Source organism: Sprattus sprattus (assembly GCF_963457725.1).
Source record: "Sprattus sprattus genome assembly, chromosome: 15".
NCBI lineage: Eukaryota > Metazoa > Chordata > Actinopteri > Clupeiformes > Clupeidae > Sprattus > Sprattus sprattus.
This window is the reverse complement of record NC_137913.1, coordinates 23244636-23264464: the sequence shown is the minus strand read 5'-3', so window position 1 is coordinate 23264464 and position 19829 is coordinate 23244636. Positions and strand designations below refer to the sequence as shown.

The 19829-nt window shown below is 47.2% G+C and overlaps 1 protein-coding gene across 1 annotated transcript in view; it reads left to right on the top strand.

The window, feature by feature from the left end:
- The first annotated feature begins 303 nt into the window (after positions 1-303).
- tjp2b (tight junction protein 2b (zona occludens 2)) overlaps positions 304-19829 on the top strand; it is a 28715-nt gene continuing 9189 nt past the window's right edge. The window contains exons 1-13 of the mRNA XM_080852215.1: positions 304-357; positions 3013-3137; positions 3419-3521; positions 4232-4841; positions 6793-6896; positions 7283-7436; positions 11426-11537; positions 11811-11938; positions 12146-12209; positions 13922-14072; positions 15785-15893; positions 18454-18673; positions 19168-19352. Of these exons, the coding sequence (XP_080708341.1) occupies positions 313-357; positions 3013-3137; positions 3419-3521; positions 4232-4841; positions 6793-6896; positions 7283-7436; positions 11426-11537; positions 11811-11938; positions 12146-12209; positions 13922-14072; positions 15785-15893; positions 18454-18673; positions 19168-19352 (2110 nt within the window). The 5' untranslated portion in view covers positions 304-312. The remainder of the gene's footprint in view (positions 358-3012; positions 3138-3418; positions 3522-4231; positions 4842-6792; positions 6897-7282; positions 7437-11425; positions 11538-11810; positions 11939-12145; positions 12210-13921; positions 14073-15784; positions 15894-18453; positions 18674-19167; positions 19353-19829) is intronic.

Sequence of the window (19829 nt, the reverse complement as noted above, 5' to 3'; positions counted from 1 at the left end):
TTCAAATGCAAATATACTGAAACGTCAACAATACAGTGTTTGCTTCACTTTCAGTCCTAGGCCATGTTTACAGGGATTTCCTTTGTTCTGTTTTCTCTGTGAATGCCTGTTGTTCTCATCATTTATTAAAAAGACAAACAGAATAAGGATGGCGTGCTCCCTGTGCCATAATGCACAAAGTAAACAGGGTCCAACCTCCCACTCTCTGTTTCTAGTGAAGGAGGAGTGCAGTCACACATGAGCGTCCTCCTTTTTGCTCCTCCACTCACATGTGCTCTCTCTCCTCCTCTTCTCTCCTCACAGACCTCAGGAATGGAGGAGACCGTTTGGGAGCAGTACACTGTGACTCTACAGAGGGTAAGTGCAATGAGCTTATTTTTTCAGTATCACTGCATCTCTCTTTCCTTCCATCTCTCTGCCTCACTCTTCTGTTTCCACCTCTCCCCACTTCCTTTTTCTCCTTTTTTCTTTTTTTCCCCCCTTTATCCCTTTGTTGCTGTTACTCTCTCTTTGTAGTTCATGCTTCAACACCTCACAGAAAAGCCCTGACTGGAAGCTTCACCTCTCTCACCTTCCTTCTTCTGTAGATGAGAGTTGATGTTCAGGTGGCGTGAAGCAGCGCCCCCCCCCCCCCCCTCCCCCAACCAACCAATGGCCTTTTGAGCATCCGCTTGGCTCACAGTCTGCCGTGCGGAGCAGGCCTGGAGCCTCTGTGAAATATCATTGTTTTAACAGTCGCCAGAGTTGGGCAGTGTTTATGGGGCCGCCGTCGCTGGTTGCCAGGGCTGCGCTCACTGTAAAGGTTGCCTGAATAACAGACGCCCCGGTGCAGATTGATGGCCTGGATGCCAGGGCGGGATGTACCGGGCCTCCCATTCGGCTCGTCAGCATTGCCCAATGCCCCACCACATTCCCTGCCTTTTTCCCCTTTCTAACCTCTCTTTATCTATCTATCTGTGCCGTGCTAAAACTCCAAACACCCTTGTTGGCCCATCTTTACAGACTTCATTGCTGCCAAAGCAGCAGAGTTTACATTATTCCTGTAAGGCAAATAAGTGGAGAAATGTAACATCTTCCAAACGAATGGACGAGAGGAAAATGAAAAGTGAGGCCAGTGGATACAGTGGAGGCCAAGGAGGCTCAGTGAGGCTTTGGCAGGAGGCTGTGTATAATGTTGCCAGGCACAGCCACTCCTCCAGCTCTCCCCGGAGGTATGATAGCCTCACAGTTCTGTTAGTTTACAGAAATTCTTGGAGGATCCCTCCCCTTTTCACAGGACATATTTCCCTGTAATCAGATTTTTATTTTTTTTGCCGTGTTTCGCGGCATCTGCCCCCGTTGCTCCTTAGTGTGGGAGCGCAGCCAATCCTCCACGGGTTGTCAAACCTGTGAGTTAGTGATGAACTCCAGAGATCGAGCTGTTCCTGTGAAATCTGTGCTTCTTCAAGGTGGTTCTCGTGTCTTTTTTGGTTGTTTTTGATCTGTCACTGGCCGTCTTTAGATCGCTCGGAACAGACCAGCCATCCCTTTCATCACCGCGCTGATCTGGACTTCTAAGCTTCTTATTGTTTAAAGCCTTTCAGAAGACCACAGGGCCAGCCTCAGCCGCCGTTCCCTTCCTATGCTGCATTTAACCCACTGTGTTTCACAGAGCTGTGCTGTGCTGTGCTGCGCTACGCATCCCAATCTGGCAGTCCTTGCAAGATTAGCTCTCCAGAGCCACTCACTGCAGCAGCAGCAGCAGTGATGAAAGTAAGCCTGTCCCATTTGTCTTCCTCTCACAGTCCCCAGGCTTCCTCAGGCAGAAACGATAAGCATCTGATTGAACATGAAGGCAGCACGCTGCGCTGGTCGGCAGGAATCTTCGGTAAACGTCTTCCGAGTCGGGAACATAACAGGAAGGCCGCGGTTTACACAGATGACTCCTGTGATCTTCCTTTTTTTAATTTGGCGCTTATCAGACGGATCGACAAACAGCCAGCCCTGACCCGACCGCCCAGACGGTGGAGCAAGATAAATTGGGAGTGGTGCAGCACGGGGTGTCACGCTCGGATTGGGCCGGTGGCGGTGGTAGAGGGTGATGGTGTAGGCCTCGCGTTCATCTCCTCTCTCAGATGCCACTTATGTAGTCCTTGCGCGCCGTGTCATTCTTCTGTGTCAATAATGAGCCGCTGCAGCCTTGGGAGGAGGCGGCTGTAGCAGTCCAGGGCCTGTGTGTGTGTGTGTGTTCCCGCCTCCCTGCGGTGGACTTGTCTTGTCAAGTGTTTATTTATGATTTTAGAAAAAGGATGTCTCAGTCTGGCCACTGTTGAAACATCATGTGTCTTCATCTGCATGGAGGTCCACCACGCTCACTCTGATGGCGAGTCAGTGCACCTCAAGGGGGACATATACACACACACTCTCTCTTCCTCCATCTCTCTTTTTCCCTCTCTCTCTCTCCTTTTCTCTATTAAGAAATGAGTCACGTCCAGCTGTGAGGTGTTTGGCGGTGGGTGTAATCTGGTAGAGAGGAGGGGAGAGGAAGGGAGGCGCGAGTCTCTGAGGTGTTCTGAAGGCCTCTGCTCTTTACTGGCTCCTTGTGATGTATGAGTCTATCATGAGAAAACACATTAGTAGACCTCTGGCAAAGAGAGCAATTTCTTTCTCTCTCTTTCTCTCCGCTTTTTTCCTCTCTATCCCTTTTTTTCTTTTTCTCTCACTTCCCCTTTCAGTCTCTCGATGTCTATACACGTTCTTCTCCCTTCCTTCCATCCCTCTTCACTCATCTCATTCGCTCTCCCATGTTTCAATGAAATCACTTTATTCTTCTTTCCTCACTCTGTCTTTCCACTGACTGACTCTTTATCAATTCATTATCACACTTTCAGTGAATCACTCCTATTCCCCTCTCATCATGCACTTTCCCCAACCCCCCCTCCATTCTCATTATCGCTCTTTGTCTTTCATTTTTCTCTCCCTCTCTTTCTCCCACTCTCTCTCTCACTATCATGTCACTTGTTTGTCATTCAGGACTCCAAGATGGGCTTCGGGATTGCCGTGTCTGGGGGCCGTGACAACCCAAACGCAGAGAGCGGGGAAATGTCCATCATCGTGTCTGATGTGTTGCAGGGGGGCCCAGCCGATGGCCTACTCTGGTACGTAACAGCCTTGTCTGTTTCCTTCATTTGGACTGGCTGGAGAACCAGAGCTAGCTGGTGGTCAGAGACTCCTAGTTTATGTCTGCCTCTTGCCACATTCTCAATGCTTAGTGTTAAATTCTAGTATTGCTCGATGCTTCAAATAGATATTGTTATTGTTTATAACTCTTTTGTTTGTTGCATTGGGTTAAACGTCTGTTTAAAAGTAAGTGTTATTGTAAAATAATTAAATATGTTGTTTTGCTCTCTTTCTGTCTTTGCTCTTTTGTTGTTGACAGTGAGAATGACCGAGTTGTTCAGGTCAATGCCATCCCCATGGATAACGTGCCTCATTCCTTTGCTGTGCAGCAACTCAGAAAATGTGGGAAAGTGGCCAAGATTGTGAGTATTGTTCTTGTTGGGCCAGAAGGGAGGGAGACTCTTGAGCTGTTTTGACAGTCTGTCTCCAACATGTTGATATAATTAATGCAGAATAATGGTTTTAGGCCATTTAAAAAAACAAAACAATGTTTAATTAAATGTATACACATTACATTATATTGGGTTGTAGTGATGTATACCTTCTGTTGACATTGAGAATTCAATCTTTTGTAATTAAAAACGTGTTAAATGCCTACAATATTTTAGGCAACTTCATAGTAATGGTATCATGCAAGCAAATCTTCTTTTTCAATGTTGCTGATCACATGGGGTCACATGGTATATTTTTGTTCATCTCAAAGGTAATTTGCATAAGTGTTCATATTACCCTCGCTACTTCATGTTCAACAGTGATTAAAATTGTCAGACGATATCCATTTGGTGTAGGCTGTCTCCCCATATGCTCTAGAGATCAAGCATGCAGTCATGCCTCCTGCTCCCGACGCAGGTCAGGCCTGGAGAGATTAAAAGATGCCCCCGGCGCCTTTAATCTGTGCACGGTGTAATGTTATGTGAAGGTTACCCCACTGAACCATGACATGAGCTGCAGATATCCACAGCAGATCAGGGGCTAGCTTTAATCCACCTGTCTCTTTCTCCTCTCTATCTTTCTCCTCTCTCTCTCCCTCTCTCTCTCTCTCGCTCTCTTGCTCTTTCTTCCTTATCCTCAGACGGTGAAGAGACCCCGCAAAGTTCCTGTCCACGCCTTCAAGCGCCCCCCATCCCCCAGTCAGGACAGCCGCATCTACAACAGCTCTGGCTACTACGCTGACGACGGGCGGAGCATCCACAGCGCTGGTGACAATGACCCTGGCTGGCAGCAGCGGGGCAACAACAACAACGGTGGCCTGGGATACACCCGTGAACGCGACCCCAGTCCTGAAAAGGGCCGGGGTGGCGACGGCGGCTACCTGGAGCCTGACTACGATCGCAGCTATCGGCGCGAGGCCAGCCGTGGACGCAGCGCAGAAAGGTCGCCGAGCCCCATCGACCGGGGCAACCGGCGGGACGCCAGCCGAGGCCGGGCTCTGGAGAGGGGTAACAGCCCGGAGCCGCGCTACCAGCGGGAGCGCAGCCGGGGCCGGGGCAGCGGTAGCCCTGTGGTCGGCGGAGGGCAGGGCTATGAGACCCGGCGGCCCGTGCCACGGGAGGAGAAGATAACGCGCAGCCAAAGCAGGGACCGTCTGCAAGAGCACTCGCCCTCGCCTAGCCACCGGAACCACTTGGACCCTTTGGAGAAGCCCGTCAACGTGATGCTGGTCAAGAACCGGGCCGACGAAGGTGAGCACAGAACAACACTTTTAGAACAAAAGAAAACGTGTAAACTACTGCACAACAGGGTTCCTCAGGCACAGTAGAAGCCAGGTGGCCTAATGTGGGAGTCTCTGTAGAAAGTGTTCTCTCACTTAGCTTTTTTTTAAACTAATGTTGCCTTCTTCATGTGGGAAAGGGTCCATGTGGCTTGGAAGACAGCACGTCTTCTTTGTTAAAAAGTGCCAAATAAAGCCCTGAAGACATGGGACCACACAGTTTGTCTGGGTGTTGAACGGGTCTAATCTGGTTTCTAATGACACGTTATGGAAAAGCTTTCCTCACAACCTCCCACTGTGCTCTCTTGTGGATTATTGGATAATATTGCTGTTTGCAAAGCGAAGCACTATTCTGTTCGTCCTAGGCCTTTTATTCTTCAAACCGTGTTTCTGCAAACAACCCAGCTTGAACCATTTAATGTAGAAACTTCGTAACCTAGATCTTGTAAAGGACAGGCAATGGGTTTTCATTTTTCTATACTATTCAAAAAACGATCTATGTATTTCTGTATCTTTCTCTTTATTGTATTACTTTCCCATTGCTTTAATTTCTTTAATTTTATTTTCTTTCACCCACTCACTCATTCTTTATTTATCTGTCTATTTTCATTTTGATCTCCCTATATTTAACTTTATCGAAGACGCCTATGCTGTCTCACTCACTTTAATAAAATACCGGCTCTTATTGTGTTTAATTTCATATATTTGTGCATTTGCCTATTTGCATATACTTTTTAATCTTATGTAACCTGCTTGGTTGTTTTTCGTAGTCCGAGGCTGTCAATCAATAAGTCAGTCCATCAATCTACAATATATTTATATTTCATTAATCCCATTAAATAAAGTAAAGTTCTTGGAGTATTGGCTAAGGATCCCCCTTTCTATCTCTCTCTCATTTCCTTCAGGAAATGAAAATCTAGGTAAGTAAAGTTAACCTGTTCATTTGAAAAAACAAAAACAAGCCATCCTTGAAACTCAACAAATGATTGGTATAAAGGACTTCATGTAAGCCTTGCGATGTACTGTACATGTTGAAGTGTTTCTGGGGTTGTAAATGGTGGTTAGGATAGTGGAGGAGGTTGTACTCTTACTTGCACAGATATCTGCTCGCTCTGGAGAGGTGCTGGCTCTGACCTTGTCAGGTCAGCGTCAGAGTCCAGGCCAAACTGCTGTAAGTGGTCACTGGTCATTTGAGTTTAACATTTAATGATGCGGCTCAGAAAAGTCAATCAGGTTTTTTTTCTACCCCTAGGTTTATTCCCCCCCCCCCCCCCCTCTCTACGTCCTTTTCACATCTCTCATCCCTATGGTATTTTTGATCATATGCACATGATGGTTTCTTAATCTGATTTGTTTTTGGTGGCTTGAGCCAAGACGTTGCGCAGTGTTGAGCCCCATCTTATGATCTGGTCACAACCGGTATCTCCTGGCAGACCTTGTCATAATCGCATTGGGATCAAAGTGTTCAGTTACCCACACACATTCAATTAAGGGGTAGAGGTAAGGAACCAGATGTCAGGACATATAGTACACGCCAAGTATATTTTCTCCGGAGAGGTGAATTATGCTTCCTGTCTGTTGTTTGTGTCAGCATTGAACATTCATTTGAAGTACACTACTCATGTGTCAATAGCACAGACCCATTCAGATATTTGTAACCCCCTCACTAAAAACATGTTGCTGTGGTTGGTTAGTCGATTGATTGGCACTGCTGGGTCAATAGTTGTCAGGTCAATTGTCCTGAAATGCTATGGCCTTGGGCGGGTTTGGATAAAGAGTTAGCTTTGGGTCAAGGGCAGTCGGGTAGGGGTGAGCGGCTCGCCCCTGTTAACTCACCCGCCTCCTGTGGTCTCTTCTCTCTCTCTCTTTCTCTTTACCTCTATCTCTCTCTCTCTCTTTCTCTTTACCTCTCTCCCGCACAGAGTATGGCCTCCGCCTGGGCAGCCAGATCTTCATCAAGGAGATGACCAGCACCGGACTGGCCTCGCGAGACGGCAACTTACAGGAGGGAGACATCATCCTCAAGGTGGTGCTCTTTGGCCTGGTCATAATAAACAATCTGCAGTTTTTGATTTGACATGTGATTGAAAATGTTCAAATTTCAATATGGATAGTTTTCTTCTGCTAGTCCACTGAGTATCTGAGCCAGAGAGCACAGTATATATGAGTTTCTCTGTCATAAGCTTGTTTTTCCTGAATCATTTCAATGTTGTGAGTTCCATGGACTTGAGACTGACACAGAAATTAGGTGTTTGACTTCTAAAAACAGAAAACTCCCATCACCGTCGATGTTTTTCAAAACAAAGTATCGTTTAAATCAAACCTAGCCTGCATAGTCAATGGACTCTGGCTCCTCAAGGTGTCCTAGTATGTCTGTTCTTCTGTCTCACTCCTTGCCCCTCCTGTCTGCAGATTAATGGAACAGTCACAGAGAACTTGTCGCTGAACGACGCAGGGAAACTGATCGAGAAGTCCCGCGGCAAGCTGGAGCTGGTGGTGCAGCGGGACCGCAATCAGATCCTCATCCGCATGCCAGCGCTGGTGGACAGCGACTCTGAGCCGGATGGTGAGTACGACTGATGGGACCCTCTCCCCCCACTCCACCACCATTCCTCCATCCATCCACCCACCCACCCACCCTCCGGCCAAGCCTCCTCCCCACCCACCTGTGCCTTAACTCTGGGCTGCTTCAGTGTCAGGACCACAGCCAGCAGGCCATCACCTCAGAGCCACTGAAGCAGGCTCCCCACACCCCTGGATGTTTGTGTTCAAGCATGAGACTTGCTAATTAGGAGCCAATATGAACTCCAATTGGCTGGGATTGATGACATTAACAAACAGAGTGTGCATTTTTTGTGTTATTTGCTTAGGCTTTGGAACTAATTGCTCTCAGTCACATGCAATGTTGTTTTCTTTTGTGGCTGGAATGGTGATGCATCAAGTCTGAAAATGGTGTCATTCAATTATGTCATTCCTCGTTCCAATGGCATTATTCCAACTCCTTTAAAACACCTCAGGAGGCTCATGTTACAACATTTGACATCAGCACACAAACAGTGGCTGATTAAATTAAGATAATATCTCTCTGTTAGCTAATATACTTACATGGAATAATAGGACAGTACTTGTCACACAACTGTAATATGGGAGAGCAATTCATTCGTACCTACGAGAAATCCTATTTCTGTGTTCTTTTTTACAGATAATATGTCATACTTTTAGCTGAAGGACTGCAGAGACACAACACAAAGTTTGGTTGCCCCATAATCTTTATTAAAAAGATGACAGTGCCACAACCGTTGTAAAGCTTTCACATTTTGCACCTCTATTTTCCTAAGGTTTAATTATTAAATACTCCTCTTACTAAATAAACAAAACATGTAATGCACTTCTTTCTGTATCGTGTGATTTCTTTAATGATTGGTGAATAATACCAATGGAGTAAACTAGTTTAAAGAGTTAGATGAATAAAGTATCTTATACTTTATATTATTTGGATGGTATATTATGGTAGTATGTGCTATTATGTACCAATTTAATAAACCAGTTGTTTTACCTACATCTTGATCACATTAATTGAATTACAATCCCAGAAGAATGAAGTCTTACATTTGTGTGACTTCAAAATTGGTAGTCCAGTTTAATAATTGTGTTATCTTGTTCTCAAGTAAATTCTAGCCAATCCAAAAAGGGAACTGATCTTTTAATTCCAAATGCAGAGAATTCAGTGAAAATCCCTGGTTCAAAGTGGGTAAGCTCTGTGAATCGTTGCGCTTATATACTAATGTACCGTACTGCCGTTATCTAAAGAAAAAGCAGTGAAGATGTAGCGTACAGTTGATGCTTTTGTCTTGCTCTAAGGCCCACATAGATTTCCATGCACTCATCCACTCTATGGTTTTAATGCACACTGCTGCTCGTGTCAGCGGCTCATCCACTCTTACTTATACCGACACAGACCATGCTGTACTTTCCTTTATTGGCTTATTGGCGTGTAGGCAAACCTTGTACCAGTTCCTCTCTGCCACCACCACTTACCCTCACCCTTTTAAAGTCCTGACGAGTTTGAGTGCCTGTAGACTAGTGTTTTCCTATTCTGTGTCTCTCTCTCCTACCACCCCCCACCCCCCCCCCCCCTCCCCAGCCTGTTTACCATGTTTGCGTTTGTGTGTTGAAAAGCTATTCAAATTGGTCCCATATTTCATTTATATGTTGTGTGACTTGGAGCGGTGACAGTAAGTGCCAGCCCACTTTTCTGTGCTGGCATTGTTCATTGTGACGGCAACTAGTGCTGCCATCTCCAGTGTTTATCCAGTGAGCGGACTCCATTTGGGCAGTAAATTTGAGAGGCAGCACGCCACGCTAAATGAACACGCATTGGTGTAAATGGATTGTGCCAAGCTGCAGAAATGGGAGTGGGATGCAATAGCCAACCTCTGCACAGTGACGAGGCACGGAGAGGATGATGTTCGGCTGGGCCGAACGCCGCCTCTGTTTGCCAATGATGCAGGATGGGGACAGATCTGGCAAGTGCAGCTGGAATGTTTGATGTGGCAGTCTGCCCCTCGACCTCCTAATCCCGGGTGATCTAGATGAGATTGTCATGCTGTGATAATCTGTAACAGAGCGTATCTCAGAGCTCCCCCGCCCTGCATCTCTCTTCCTCTGACTCTTATTACAGATGCTCTTGATGTAGTTTGGGAAAGGGAAGTGTGTGTTTACCTCTGGTGTGTGTGTGTGTGTGTGTGTGAGAGAGAGGGAGAGAATTTATCTCCCTTTTCCTCAATTTCTTTCTCTCTCCTCCCTACTTACTCTGTCTCTCTTTCTCTCTTTCTTCCTCTTTTCCTCTATTCTATAGCGAGGGTGTGTTGTCAGTATTCACATCACCCGGAGGACATGATTTGTTGTGTTGTGTCCAGGACAGAATTTAGGAACAGCCTACAGACTACAGGCAGACTGTAATTTCATCTTCCCTCTCTCCCTTTCTCTCTCTCTCTCTCTCTCTCTCTCTCGCTCTCTTTCTGTACTCTGTACTCTGTCAAATCCCTCAGTTTGGTTTGGTTTGGCTTCAGCAGCTGCCATCCAGCTCCCCTCCTCCTCCACTGTCACCACCACTTAAAGTGGCATCTGGCAACTTCAAACGGGTGCTCAGCCACTCCCTAAAGACCGGTTCTTTTTTGCCCCCTCTGTTATTGTTGTTGTTGTTGTTGCTCCACATCTATATTTACCCATGGCCACTTAGTGTCTCAGGATTCAACCCTTCGTTGTTGCCACCGTAAGAGCTTGACTCTTCTCCTCATGTACACATTAACATATACAGTCTACATGAATCTGCCGTATGTCATGTTCCTGTAACTGGAGTTTATTGTAGATTTGCAGAAAAAAAGGCATGCTGGTCGGCTGGCTCCACCCGTCACCGAGAAGAGCTAAGGAGTTTAATTTAATAAACCGGATCTAACCTTTACTGTAAACTCCCCAACCACCTCAGTAACTCTCTCACCCCTCCTCCCTGTCTGTTTGTCTCTCGTTCATGTGGACTCTCTTTCCTCCTGGGCTTTTCACTGACTCGCATTCTGATATATTTACCCGTGAAACCAATTAACAAAAATTGTGTTTAATGAACTGTCCTGGACAAACTGCACTGTCACTGCAGCTGTTAGTTCACTGTAGCTATGAATGATTAAGTTTCATCAACCATAAATCACACACCCTGTCAATGAGCATCAGCTGCAATGTCAATTTTACAGTGCACCAACTGCTGCCAGCCTTTGCTTTTCGCTCTGCTGTCACACACGTGCTGGTAGACTTCGCACGGCGTGCTTCTTTTAGCATGTGTCAAGGTGTTTTGCCAGGACAGTTCACAGTAGCACCCTGTCTCACTCTCTTATCTCACCTGGGTCTCTTCTCACCACCAGCTGAAGGGCTTTTCTGCTCCCTTTAGGCTTGTTTTCTCACCCCCCCGCCCCCCGCCCCCCTTCTGCTCTGTTCTGCCTCATTATAACCCCACAGCTCCTAGTCTGAACCCCTCACTGCCTAGGCATATAACAATGTGTCACACACACACACACACACACACACACACACACACATTAAAAAAATATCATGTGGAAAGGGACTGGAGTACAAGATCAGTGTAGTTAATGGATGCCTTTATACATTTCTAACGAAGACCACGACTGTATTCCTCTAGGGACTATAGAGTAGAATAAGCTTAGAATCTTTTTTTAAATTCCTAACCTAATGAATGTTCATTGTCACAACGGCTGTCAGAGCCAGGGCACTGGCAGACTCGGAGCTGCCGTCCAACAATGTAACCCCCCCCCCCCCCCCCCCCCACGTCTTGTTGCTGTGGTGTCTGTGTTATAACGAGGCAGATCCTACCGAATTAACTCCGTGTTAACACCGCACACACTGGGGCTGATTTCGGGTGCTCTTGGGACGTCAAAGAGGGGCGGTGTTTTCCTTCTGGGCTTCATCTCACGGGGGACACAGAGCGATCTGTAGGCTCATGATTGGTCGCTGACTTTGTTCTGTCCTCTCTGTCTCTGCTCCCAGACCTGTCGGAAATCGAGTCGTACCACTCCTACTCCCCGCAAGATGACCAGAGGTCGAGGCAGTCTGACCTCTCGTCCCACTCCTCCAATGAGATAGCGCGAGAAAACACCAGGTATGTCTTTCAGGTCTCTCAGGACAACAATGTCTCAAAGCACTCTTTTTCTCTCTCTCTGGCCTTCTCAAATAAGAGCACTTAAAACATATACGCAGCAATGAAAAGCATGGGTTCTGTAAGTCAGTTCTTCATTGAAAGAGTGGTTTGAATCCAGTTCTTTTTACATGAGAACCACCTATAACATCCCTTCCAGCCCCTGCAAGCTCACACATGATCATCTGTGCTTCTCTTTCTCAAGCTCTCGCGTGTGGTGATGTTGATGTTTTTCAGGGAGGAAACCACCAGCAGACTGATAAAGATGGGTGCCATGGGCTCACCCTTCAGAGTTCCAGGGATCCTGCCCCCACCCCCACCCAAGAAAGAAAGAGAAGAAGAGCCCCCCATAGAAGAACCACCAGGTAGCTCACACAACCCACACCTGAAAAGCACCACAGGGAAAAAAAACACCTGTTTCCTGTTTAATCAGGGGTAGTCTCTCAAGCACACATATTGGTTTCCAAGTGTTAATCGTATCTGTGGATGATGTGAGTGTTAGCTAATGGCTTAGCTGCGTGCAACAGTGCATTCAGTGGCTAACTCACACCAACCCTTGTTCTCTCTCACAGCTGCTGTGAAGACGACCCCTAAAATCCTGCTGCGGCCGAGCCCAGAGGACGAGGCCATGTATGGGTGAGTGAATGCACACAGACCCCCCCCCCCCCTTTACCAAGTCTTACTCTCACGACCTACCTCCATCAAACAAGTGTGAATGAATATCAGATCCTCACCGAACACTGGGGTTGAATCGAATCACTACATTATTCGGTAGTGCAGTGCAGTGCAGTGCTGTGGGTGGGTGGGTTGGGGGAGTGTGTGGGTTTGGGGGGTTCTTAAACTAAACCTGTGAGGATTGGATTGATTATATAGGGATGGAGGGAGTATATAAAGCGATGTGTGTGTGTGGGGTGGAGGGGGCATGGAGGGGGAATCACAGCTCATATACAGTTCCTCAGTGGCCCCAGACCTCCCCCATTCCCTCTTTTGTTTACTCGTCTCTCCATCCCTCCGTCACCCTTTTAATCACCCTGCTGCTCCCCTCGTCCATATTCATGAGCTGCAGCCTGCCTGGTGAGGGCGTTCACAGAGAAGGGGGCTATTTTGAGTCCTGCTAACGCTGCTGCTGACAGGGCTGCTCAGTGTGAGGGAGTGTGTGACAGAGGAATAGGGAGATAAAAGGCGTATGGCAAAGAGAGAACAAGGTTTACATCTAGTTGGGAGAATACAAATTAATCTGCTAGGGTATTATGTGACCATAAGCTATGGATAAGGGTTAGATAGGAGAGTGTAAGGATGTCGGAGGGTTTCAGGGCAGCGCCCAGGTATCATGCATCCCCAGGGCAGAGAAAGGGGAGAAGAACAAGAGAGACTACCAGCAGAAGCCCCTGCACTGAGAGAGAGAGAGGAGAATGAGAGAGAGTGGAGAGAATGAGCAGCAGCTCTGAAGCCTCCAGAGCAGGTGTGGTGTTTGTGTGTGTGTGTGTGTGTGTGTGTGTGTCCATGTGTGTGTGTGTCCGTGTGTGTGTGTGTGTGTGTGTCTGTGTGTCTGTGTGTCTGTGTGTCTCTGTGTGTGTCTCTGTGTGTGTCTGTGTGTGTGAGTGTGTGTGTGTGTATGTGTGTGTGTGTGTGTGTGTGTGTGTGTGTGTGTGTGTGTGTGTGCAGGGCTGCAGCTGGACAGCGCATGTCTGCTCTGCTGAGTGGGGCAGACTCACCACACACACACCTGTGCCATGGCCAGAGTTAACTCACACTGCGACATCTACACCAAATCTAAAACACACACACACACGCCAGATGAGCCTCTGAACTCACAGTCAGCCTGTTGTCCATGGTTTTGTATTCGCCAGTGTAATTGATGTCAACAAAAGCAGCATCAACACGCACACACAGTGAACGTGCATTCTGTTCTGTGTATGGTTCTGTCTGAGCCGCAGCCGAAGCAAGCAGGTTAGATAGTGTTACAGGGCGAGTGATCCTGTGAATTGGGTTACGTTTGACGTGATGATGCAGGATAAAAATACTGGCTATTTTTTCACGGCTCTCGACTGCTGTGGTTTGTACCTCGGGGCAGAGATGGGGGAGTGAAGATATGGCAGAAACTTGGGCAGTGCTGTCACAGGGAGGGGAGGACAGGGAAGCATTCAGATAAGTCATGTACAGCGAGAAAAGGAATTGTATATATTCTCCTCTCTCTTCATCTCTTCTCCCTCTGTTCCTCGCTCTCTCTCTGTCTCTCTCTAGTGTGTCTGCTGTGTCTCTCTGTCTTAGTTTTACAGACATACACACTCAGTCTTACTACCTGGCTTCTAGTTGGTTAACACTGTATCATCCTCGCTCACCTTTAGGACAAACACTGTGATGGTGAACTTCCAGAAGGGGGAAAGCGTGGGCCTGCGGCTGGCGGGGGGCAATGATGTGGGCATCTTCATCGCCGGCGTGCAGGACGGCAGCCCTGCTGAGGAGGAGGGCCTGCGCATTGGGGACCAGATCCTGAAGGTACAGTACAGCCAGGCACAGCCCTCCACCACCACTGCTGCACGTCAGTCACTAGGCCCACTATGTCAGTTTTACTTTCACAATGTATGTATTGTATTACATTCAATTACATTTTTCAATTCAATTTTATTTATATAGCCCCATAACAATACAATTGTCTCAAGGCGCTTTACAGAGCCCAGAGCCTGAACCCCCTTAGTGCAAGCACAATTACATACAATGAATTGTATTGTATACGTATTTTTGTGTATAGGAGTGTGTGTGTGTGTGTGTGTGTGTGTGTGTGTGTGTGTGTGTGTGTGTGTGTGTGTGTGTGTGTGTGTGTGTGAGAGACTGTATGGCAGCCCAACACAACCCTCCACCACCACTACCGCTAGAGTTCCATCCTACAAGCTTCCACAACCACAAGTGACACCCTGTCACCCACTAGACCATTATTTCAGTTTTTCTTTCACCATCTGTATGTCTCCATAGTGGAAGAAACAAAAGCTAGTGTGTTTTTCTTTTTCTTTTCTTGTAGTCCCGAATCTGGTGTGCTATAGTGGGGTTCAACAAAATGTGGACATTTGCTCTCATTGTATCATAGCGTTCTTAGTCCCTAGTTCTCTTGGCTTAGTCTACTCCCCAGTGTGCTTTGAAGTCAGACAGAGAGAAGCATGTCCATGTCCATGTTCCATGTCCTCCACTACTTCCACAGTTCTTTCCAGTGCCCAACATAAAGGGTAAAGAGTTGGTAAAATATGTCCTCTCATGATCCAGAGGATGTGAATAAGCTGAGCCACTTCATCTCTGTCACGCTGGGATTAGACCTAAAAAAGAAATCAAATTTTAAAATGCGTCAGTGAACCCCCGGTACTCAGCGGGAGGTGGGGGACTGTCTGCCCCATGTGGCTGGTGCCATCCGGACACGGGCGTGGCTGGCGTATCCACCCAGCTGTTCCAGCAGCGAGACTCATCGTCCCAAATGCACAGCTGACTCGAGAGGGAGCTGATCTGGCACTGGCCTGGCCTGGCAGATTCACATCAGACCTGGCCAGAATTGGCTGTATTATATGTATCATTGGTTATACAGAGCTGGGGGGGGGATGAGAGAGTGCTTATGATTGGACCGTGGCCTGCTGAGAGCCGCCAGTCAAAGGTCACAACCCACCCTCCCCCTGAGCAAGTGCAGCAATCTCCCCTCTATTAACCGTGCCCATTATCTATTGCATTAGTCAGGGGGAAAGGACATTTGAATTCTGCGCGCTGAGTAGTCACTAAATTAACGCTGCTGCCGCTTCCACTCCTGCGGCGCCGCTGTCACGGCCCGCCGCCCTCGGAAACATGAATCTCCCTCACCCGCCTGCGGGCCTCGAGCGCTGGAAACACAGGCGCTCTCGTTTTGGGGCGTACACACACACTCATGTTCTAATTTCCCCTGTTTGTGTGTGAGTCTGAGTGACAGCCTGAGTAAATACGTATTTGGAGTTGGCCTGCATGTTTACTATGCTTTATATATGTGTGTGTGTGTGTGTGTGTGTATGGTTGAGAATACATATTTGTGTGTATCTGTGTGTGTGCATATCTGTGCTCTGTTTTCTTTGTATGTGTGTAGCTATATATGTATGTATAGTGTATGTACAGGTACTGTATCTGTGTTTTATGATTTTTTTTATATGTTTACATTGTTTGTATATGTCTCTTTGTGTGTGTACTTCCTGTCACCTACATAGGTGAATAATGTGGACTTTCGAGGCATCGTGCGTGAGGAGGCTGTTCTGTTCCTGCTGGAGATCCCTAAGGGAGACAACGTGACCATCCTGGCACAGAACAAGTCTGATGGTGAGACAGAGGAAGAGGAAGAGGAGGAAAAGTAGAAGTTGTTTAAGTTGTAGAAGTTTTATCTCCCGATACTTCCTCCTGTAAAACCTTACCTACTTCCTGTCAGTTTTGCCCTCTTGTCATCTTTGTTGTTGTTTGTTGAAATAGACTGGCCAGCAGTTTTCCTCCCTGTACTGTGCTCAGAGGAGCTTGCAGAGGTTTATTTTGGTAAAGGGTATAGTGCCCTGTCAGTGTAGGATGTGTTTAGGGGCTGTGAATCATTCCTCAAGTGAGCATGTCCAAGGCTGAGGGTGGCCACAGAGGTCGGGCATTAGAGTGAGAAACTAGTGGTGTTTGGGAGCTCAAAGTGGACACACTGTTACTCCTGCAGGCCTCCTGCAGGCTCACCAGACAAAACATGTACTCAAAAACACACACACACACACTCTGTCTGTCTCTCTCTCTGTGACACACACACACACACACACACACACACACACACACACACACACACACACACACACACACACACACACACACACACACACACACACACACATATACATACATACACACACACTGTCTCTCCCTCTCTCTCTCTCTCTCTCTCTCTGTCACACACACACACACACACACACACACACATATACACATAACACAAATGTACGGTCTGACAGGCACAGATTTTGAGGAATAGTTTGTCAGAAGCACCAGCTTGTTGCCCATCGGCACAGAGACCAGTTGGCCGCGTCAGGCCTGCATGACATACATGTAGCACAGTGCACACTCTCTGTCTCTCTCTTTCCCTCTCCCTCTCTCTCTTTCTCCTCTCTGTCTCTATCTATCTGTCCTCTCTGTCTCTCTCATTCTCATAGACACTCATGCATACATCTAGTGGATTCTACTTTTGCATTCATGTATACATTAGGTTTTTGAGTTTGTGAATGCATGAGTCTATAATAGTCAATCTTCTTCTCTGTGTGTGTGTGTGTGTGACTGTATGGCAGTCTGTCTGGTCTGTCTGCTTGTGTGCCTGAGTGCTCATCTGTGCTACTTAACAGTGTTTGAGAGTGCTAGCAGGCTCATCTACTGGTGAAGAGTGTGTGTGTGTGTGTGTGTGTGTGTTGTGTGTGTGTGTGTGCGTTGGGTGGGAGGAGCGATCCATTAGCAAGTCAGATTGTGTAAAGTAAGCATCTGGGTCGTGGAGGGTGAGCTGGTATTGAATTTGGAACCCCACCAAATCCTCTGGCCTCCACTCTCCTCTCCTCTCCTCTCTCTCCCCCCAGCCCTCCCTCTCCCCCGTCAGGAGGGAACCAGACTGGGACACAGGCACAAGCTGGCCTGACCTCTGCTGTCAGACACGCTCTCTCTCTCTCTCTCTCTCTCTCTCTCTCTCTCTCTCTCTCTCTCTCTCTCTCTCTCTCTCTCTCATTCTCTCTCTCTCATTCTCTTTCTTGCGCTCTCAGACACGCTCTCTCTCTCCATCCCTCCCTCTCCCTATTCTCTCTCTCTCCCCATCCCTCTGTCTCTACTCTCTCCTGCCCTCCCTCCCTTTTTTCATTCCACCCTCTCTCTGCATAACTTCTGTCTCTTTCGGATCTCTCTCTCCCTCTCCCACTCTTCCTCTTCCTCTGCCTCCTTATCTTGCTCACATACACAAACACACACTTGATCTTCACCTCTCCTCTCTGTGCACCTTGCTCTTTGCTTGCTTCCCTCCCTTTCTTCCCCTCCATCCCGCTCTCTCTTTGTGGACTAAAGCTGCATCCTGGTAGCTCCAGGCCTACTGTGGGGGTCTTATCCGTGACACCGGGGGGAACAGTTTCATGTGACTGGCGAGTGATTAGTGAAGTGGTTCTGCGTGTGAACCAGCTGACCCACATAGGCCCCCGTCAGACACTTCTGTCACCGCTGCACGTGCTCCCCATATCGCCTAGGCCAGCTTTAACACGCCCAACGTCAAGGCGGTGACGAGCTAAATCCATCTCAGTCAGCCCTCCGTCAGTCTTACTGTTGTCACCCCAGTCAAGTTCTGATTGTTCTGTCACAATGAGTTTGTTTGCTGGCTTTTCAAGCAGACTTAAAAGCTTACGTTGTGCCTCCATTCTTCTGCTGTCTCTATCGTCTTTGAGAACCAGACATGACTTCAGCAATTCGTGAGGAGGAAGCACGTCTGGGGATAGCTTGTGATTTTAGCTTGGGAAAATTGGGCTGGTTTTACTCTTTAAACATACCCACAACATGACGGAGAAGCATTGCCAATCGCTGTTGAATCATATGTACTACTTTAAGATTGTATTTACTTCTACTTTATGAACTACTTTATGCCTTCATGAGACATTCATTAGTTTGAGAAATTTCAAATGCAGCCAACACACTTATCATTCCCACCCACATATAGGCCAAACTCCCATGTAGTTGTTTCCATAGAGATATGGTGATATACTGATATCTGTCTCCATAGAACTGAAGTCATAGGTGTGAACTAGGATGAGAAACGAGGGACGGCTGAACTCAGTGTGCGTGTCTCTCTCTCCCTTTATCTCCTTCTTATCTCGCGTCTCTCTACGTCATGCCCCAGTTTACGACGACGTTTTGGTGTCTGGCCGCGGGGACTCATTCTTCATCCGGACACACTTTGAGTACGAGAAGGAGGTGCCCCAGAGCTTGGCCTTCAGCCGTGGCGACATCTTCAAGGTGGTTGACACGCTGTACGATGGCAAGCTGGGCAACTGGCTGGCTGTCCGGATGGGCAAAGACCACCAGCTGCTGGAGAAGGGCATCATTCCCAATAAGAGCAGGTGGGCTGGGGGAAACCATAAACTTCTCTGAAATACTTTGTCTTTACTCAACAGGATGACGTCTGAAGGGGGGAAAATGTGCATATCACACTAGAAAATGCTTTAGCAAATATTATATTAAATACACTCAGGAACTATGGACTTATAAGTTCATTGACTAATGTGTTTTTTATATATGTACATGGGGTTGTGGGTGGGATTAGGTTTAGGTTTAGAATTGTGCTATAAAACAGCAGAAGCACATAGCATTAATCATTACTTTGATAAGTACATATATTATAAACTGGGCTTGATGCTTCACACTCCTCCTATACATCTATTAAAGAGGCACTGAACACTTAAATGTGTTTTTTTTGTTTGCATTACATATTCGCACATACACACAGTGTTGTCATATGCTATGCAAAAAGATAATTTAACAACAGTGATTAAAATAACAATGAACTACTTCTCTCTCTCCCCCTCGACCCCCACCTTTCATACCCACTCCTCAGGGCCGATCAGATGGCCAGCGTGCAGAACTCGTGCCGGGCCGCGGGCAGCGACCGGGCAGACTTCTGGCGCCTGCGTGGTCAGCGAGCAGCCAAGAAGAAGGACATGCGCAAGAGCCGCGAGGATCTGAGCTCCACCCCCGTCAGCACGCGCTTCCCCGCCTACGAGAGAGTGGTGCTGCGAGAGGGTGAGGGAGAGAGAGGGGTTATAAAATAAAAAACAATATTAAATATGTATGTCACATATTAATATTAAAATAGCTATCCGTGTGTATAATCACTGCAGGCCCACTATTAATTCTGAAGCCTAAATGCTTTCAAGAAATGATTTTATTTTATTTTATTATGGTTATGAAGTTAAATTGACTGAGAAAGAGTGGGAAGGAAAAGTGAATCAATTGTGCTCCAAGTGGTCCAATTCACAACTCCATCAAACTCCATAGTTTTAAGTGGAGATGTGGAGAGATGGTGACGAGCTCTCCTCACACAAGCACATTCAGGGAGAGGAGATGGAGCTTGATGTTAAGAGACAGACAACACAGTAATTGACAGACAGATACAGAGAGTAAAACCGGGACAAAGAGGTATACAGACAGAGCTGGGACCGTGAATACAAAAAAAGACTGAAAAAGAGAGAGGGAAAAGGAGGGAGCGAGAGAAAGAGA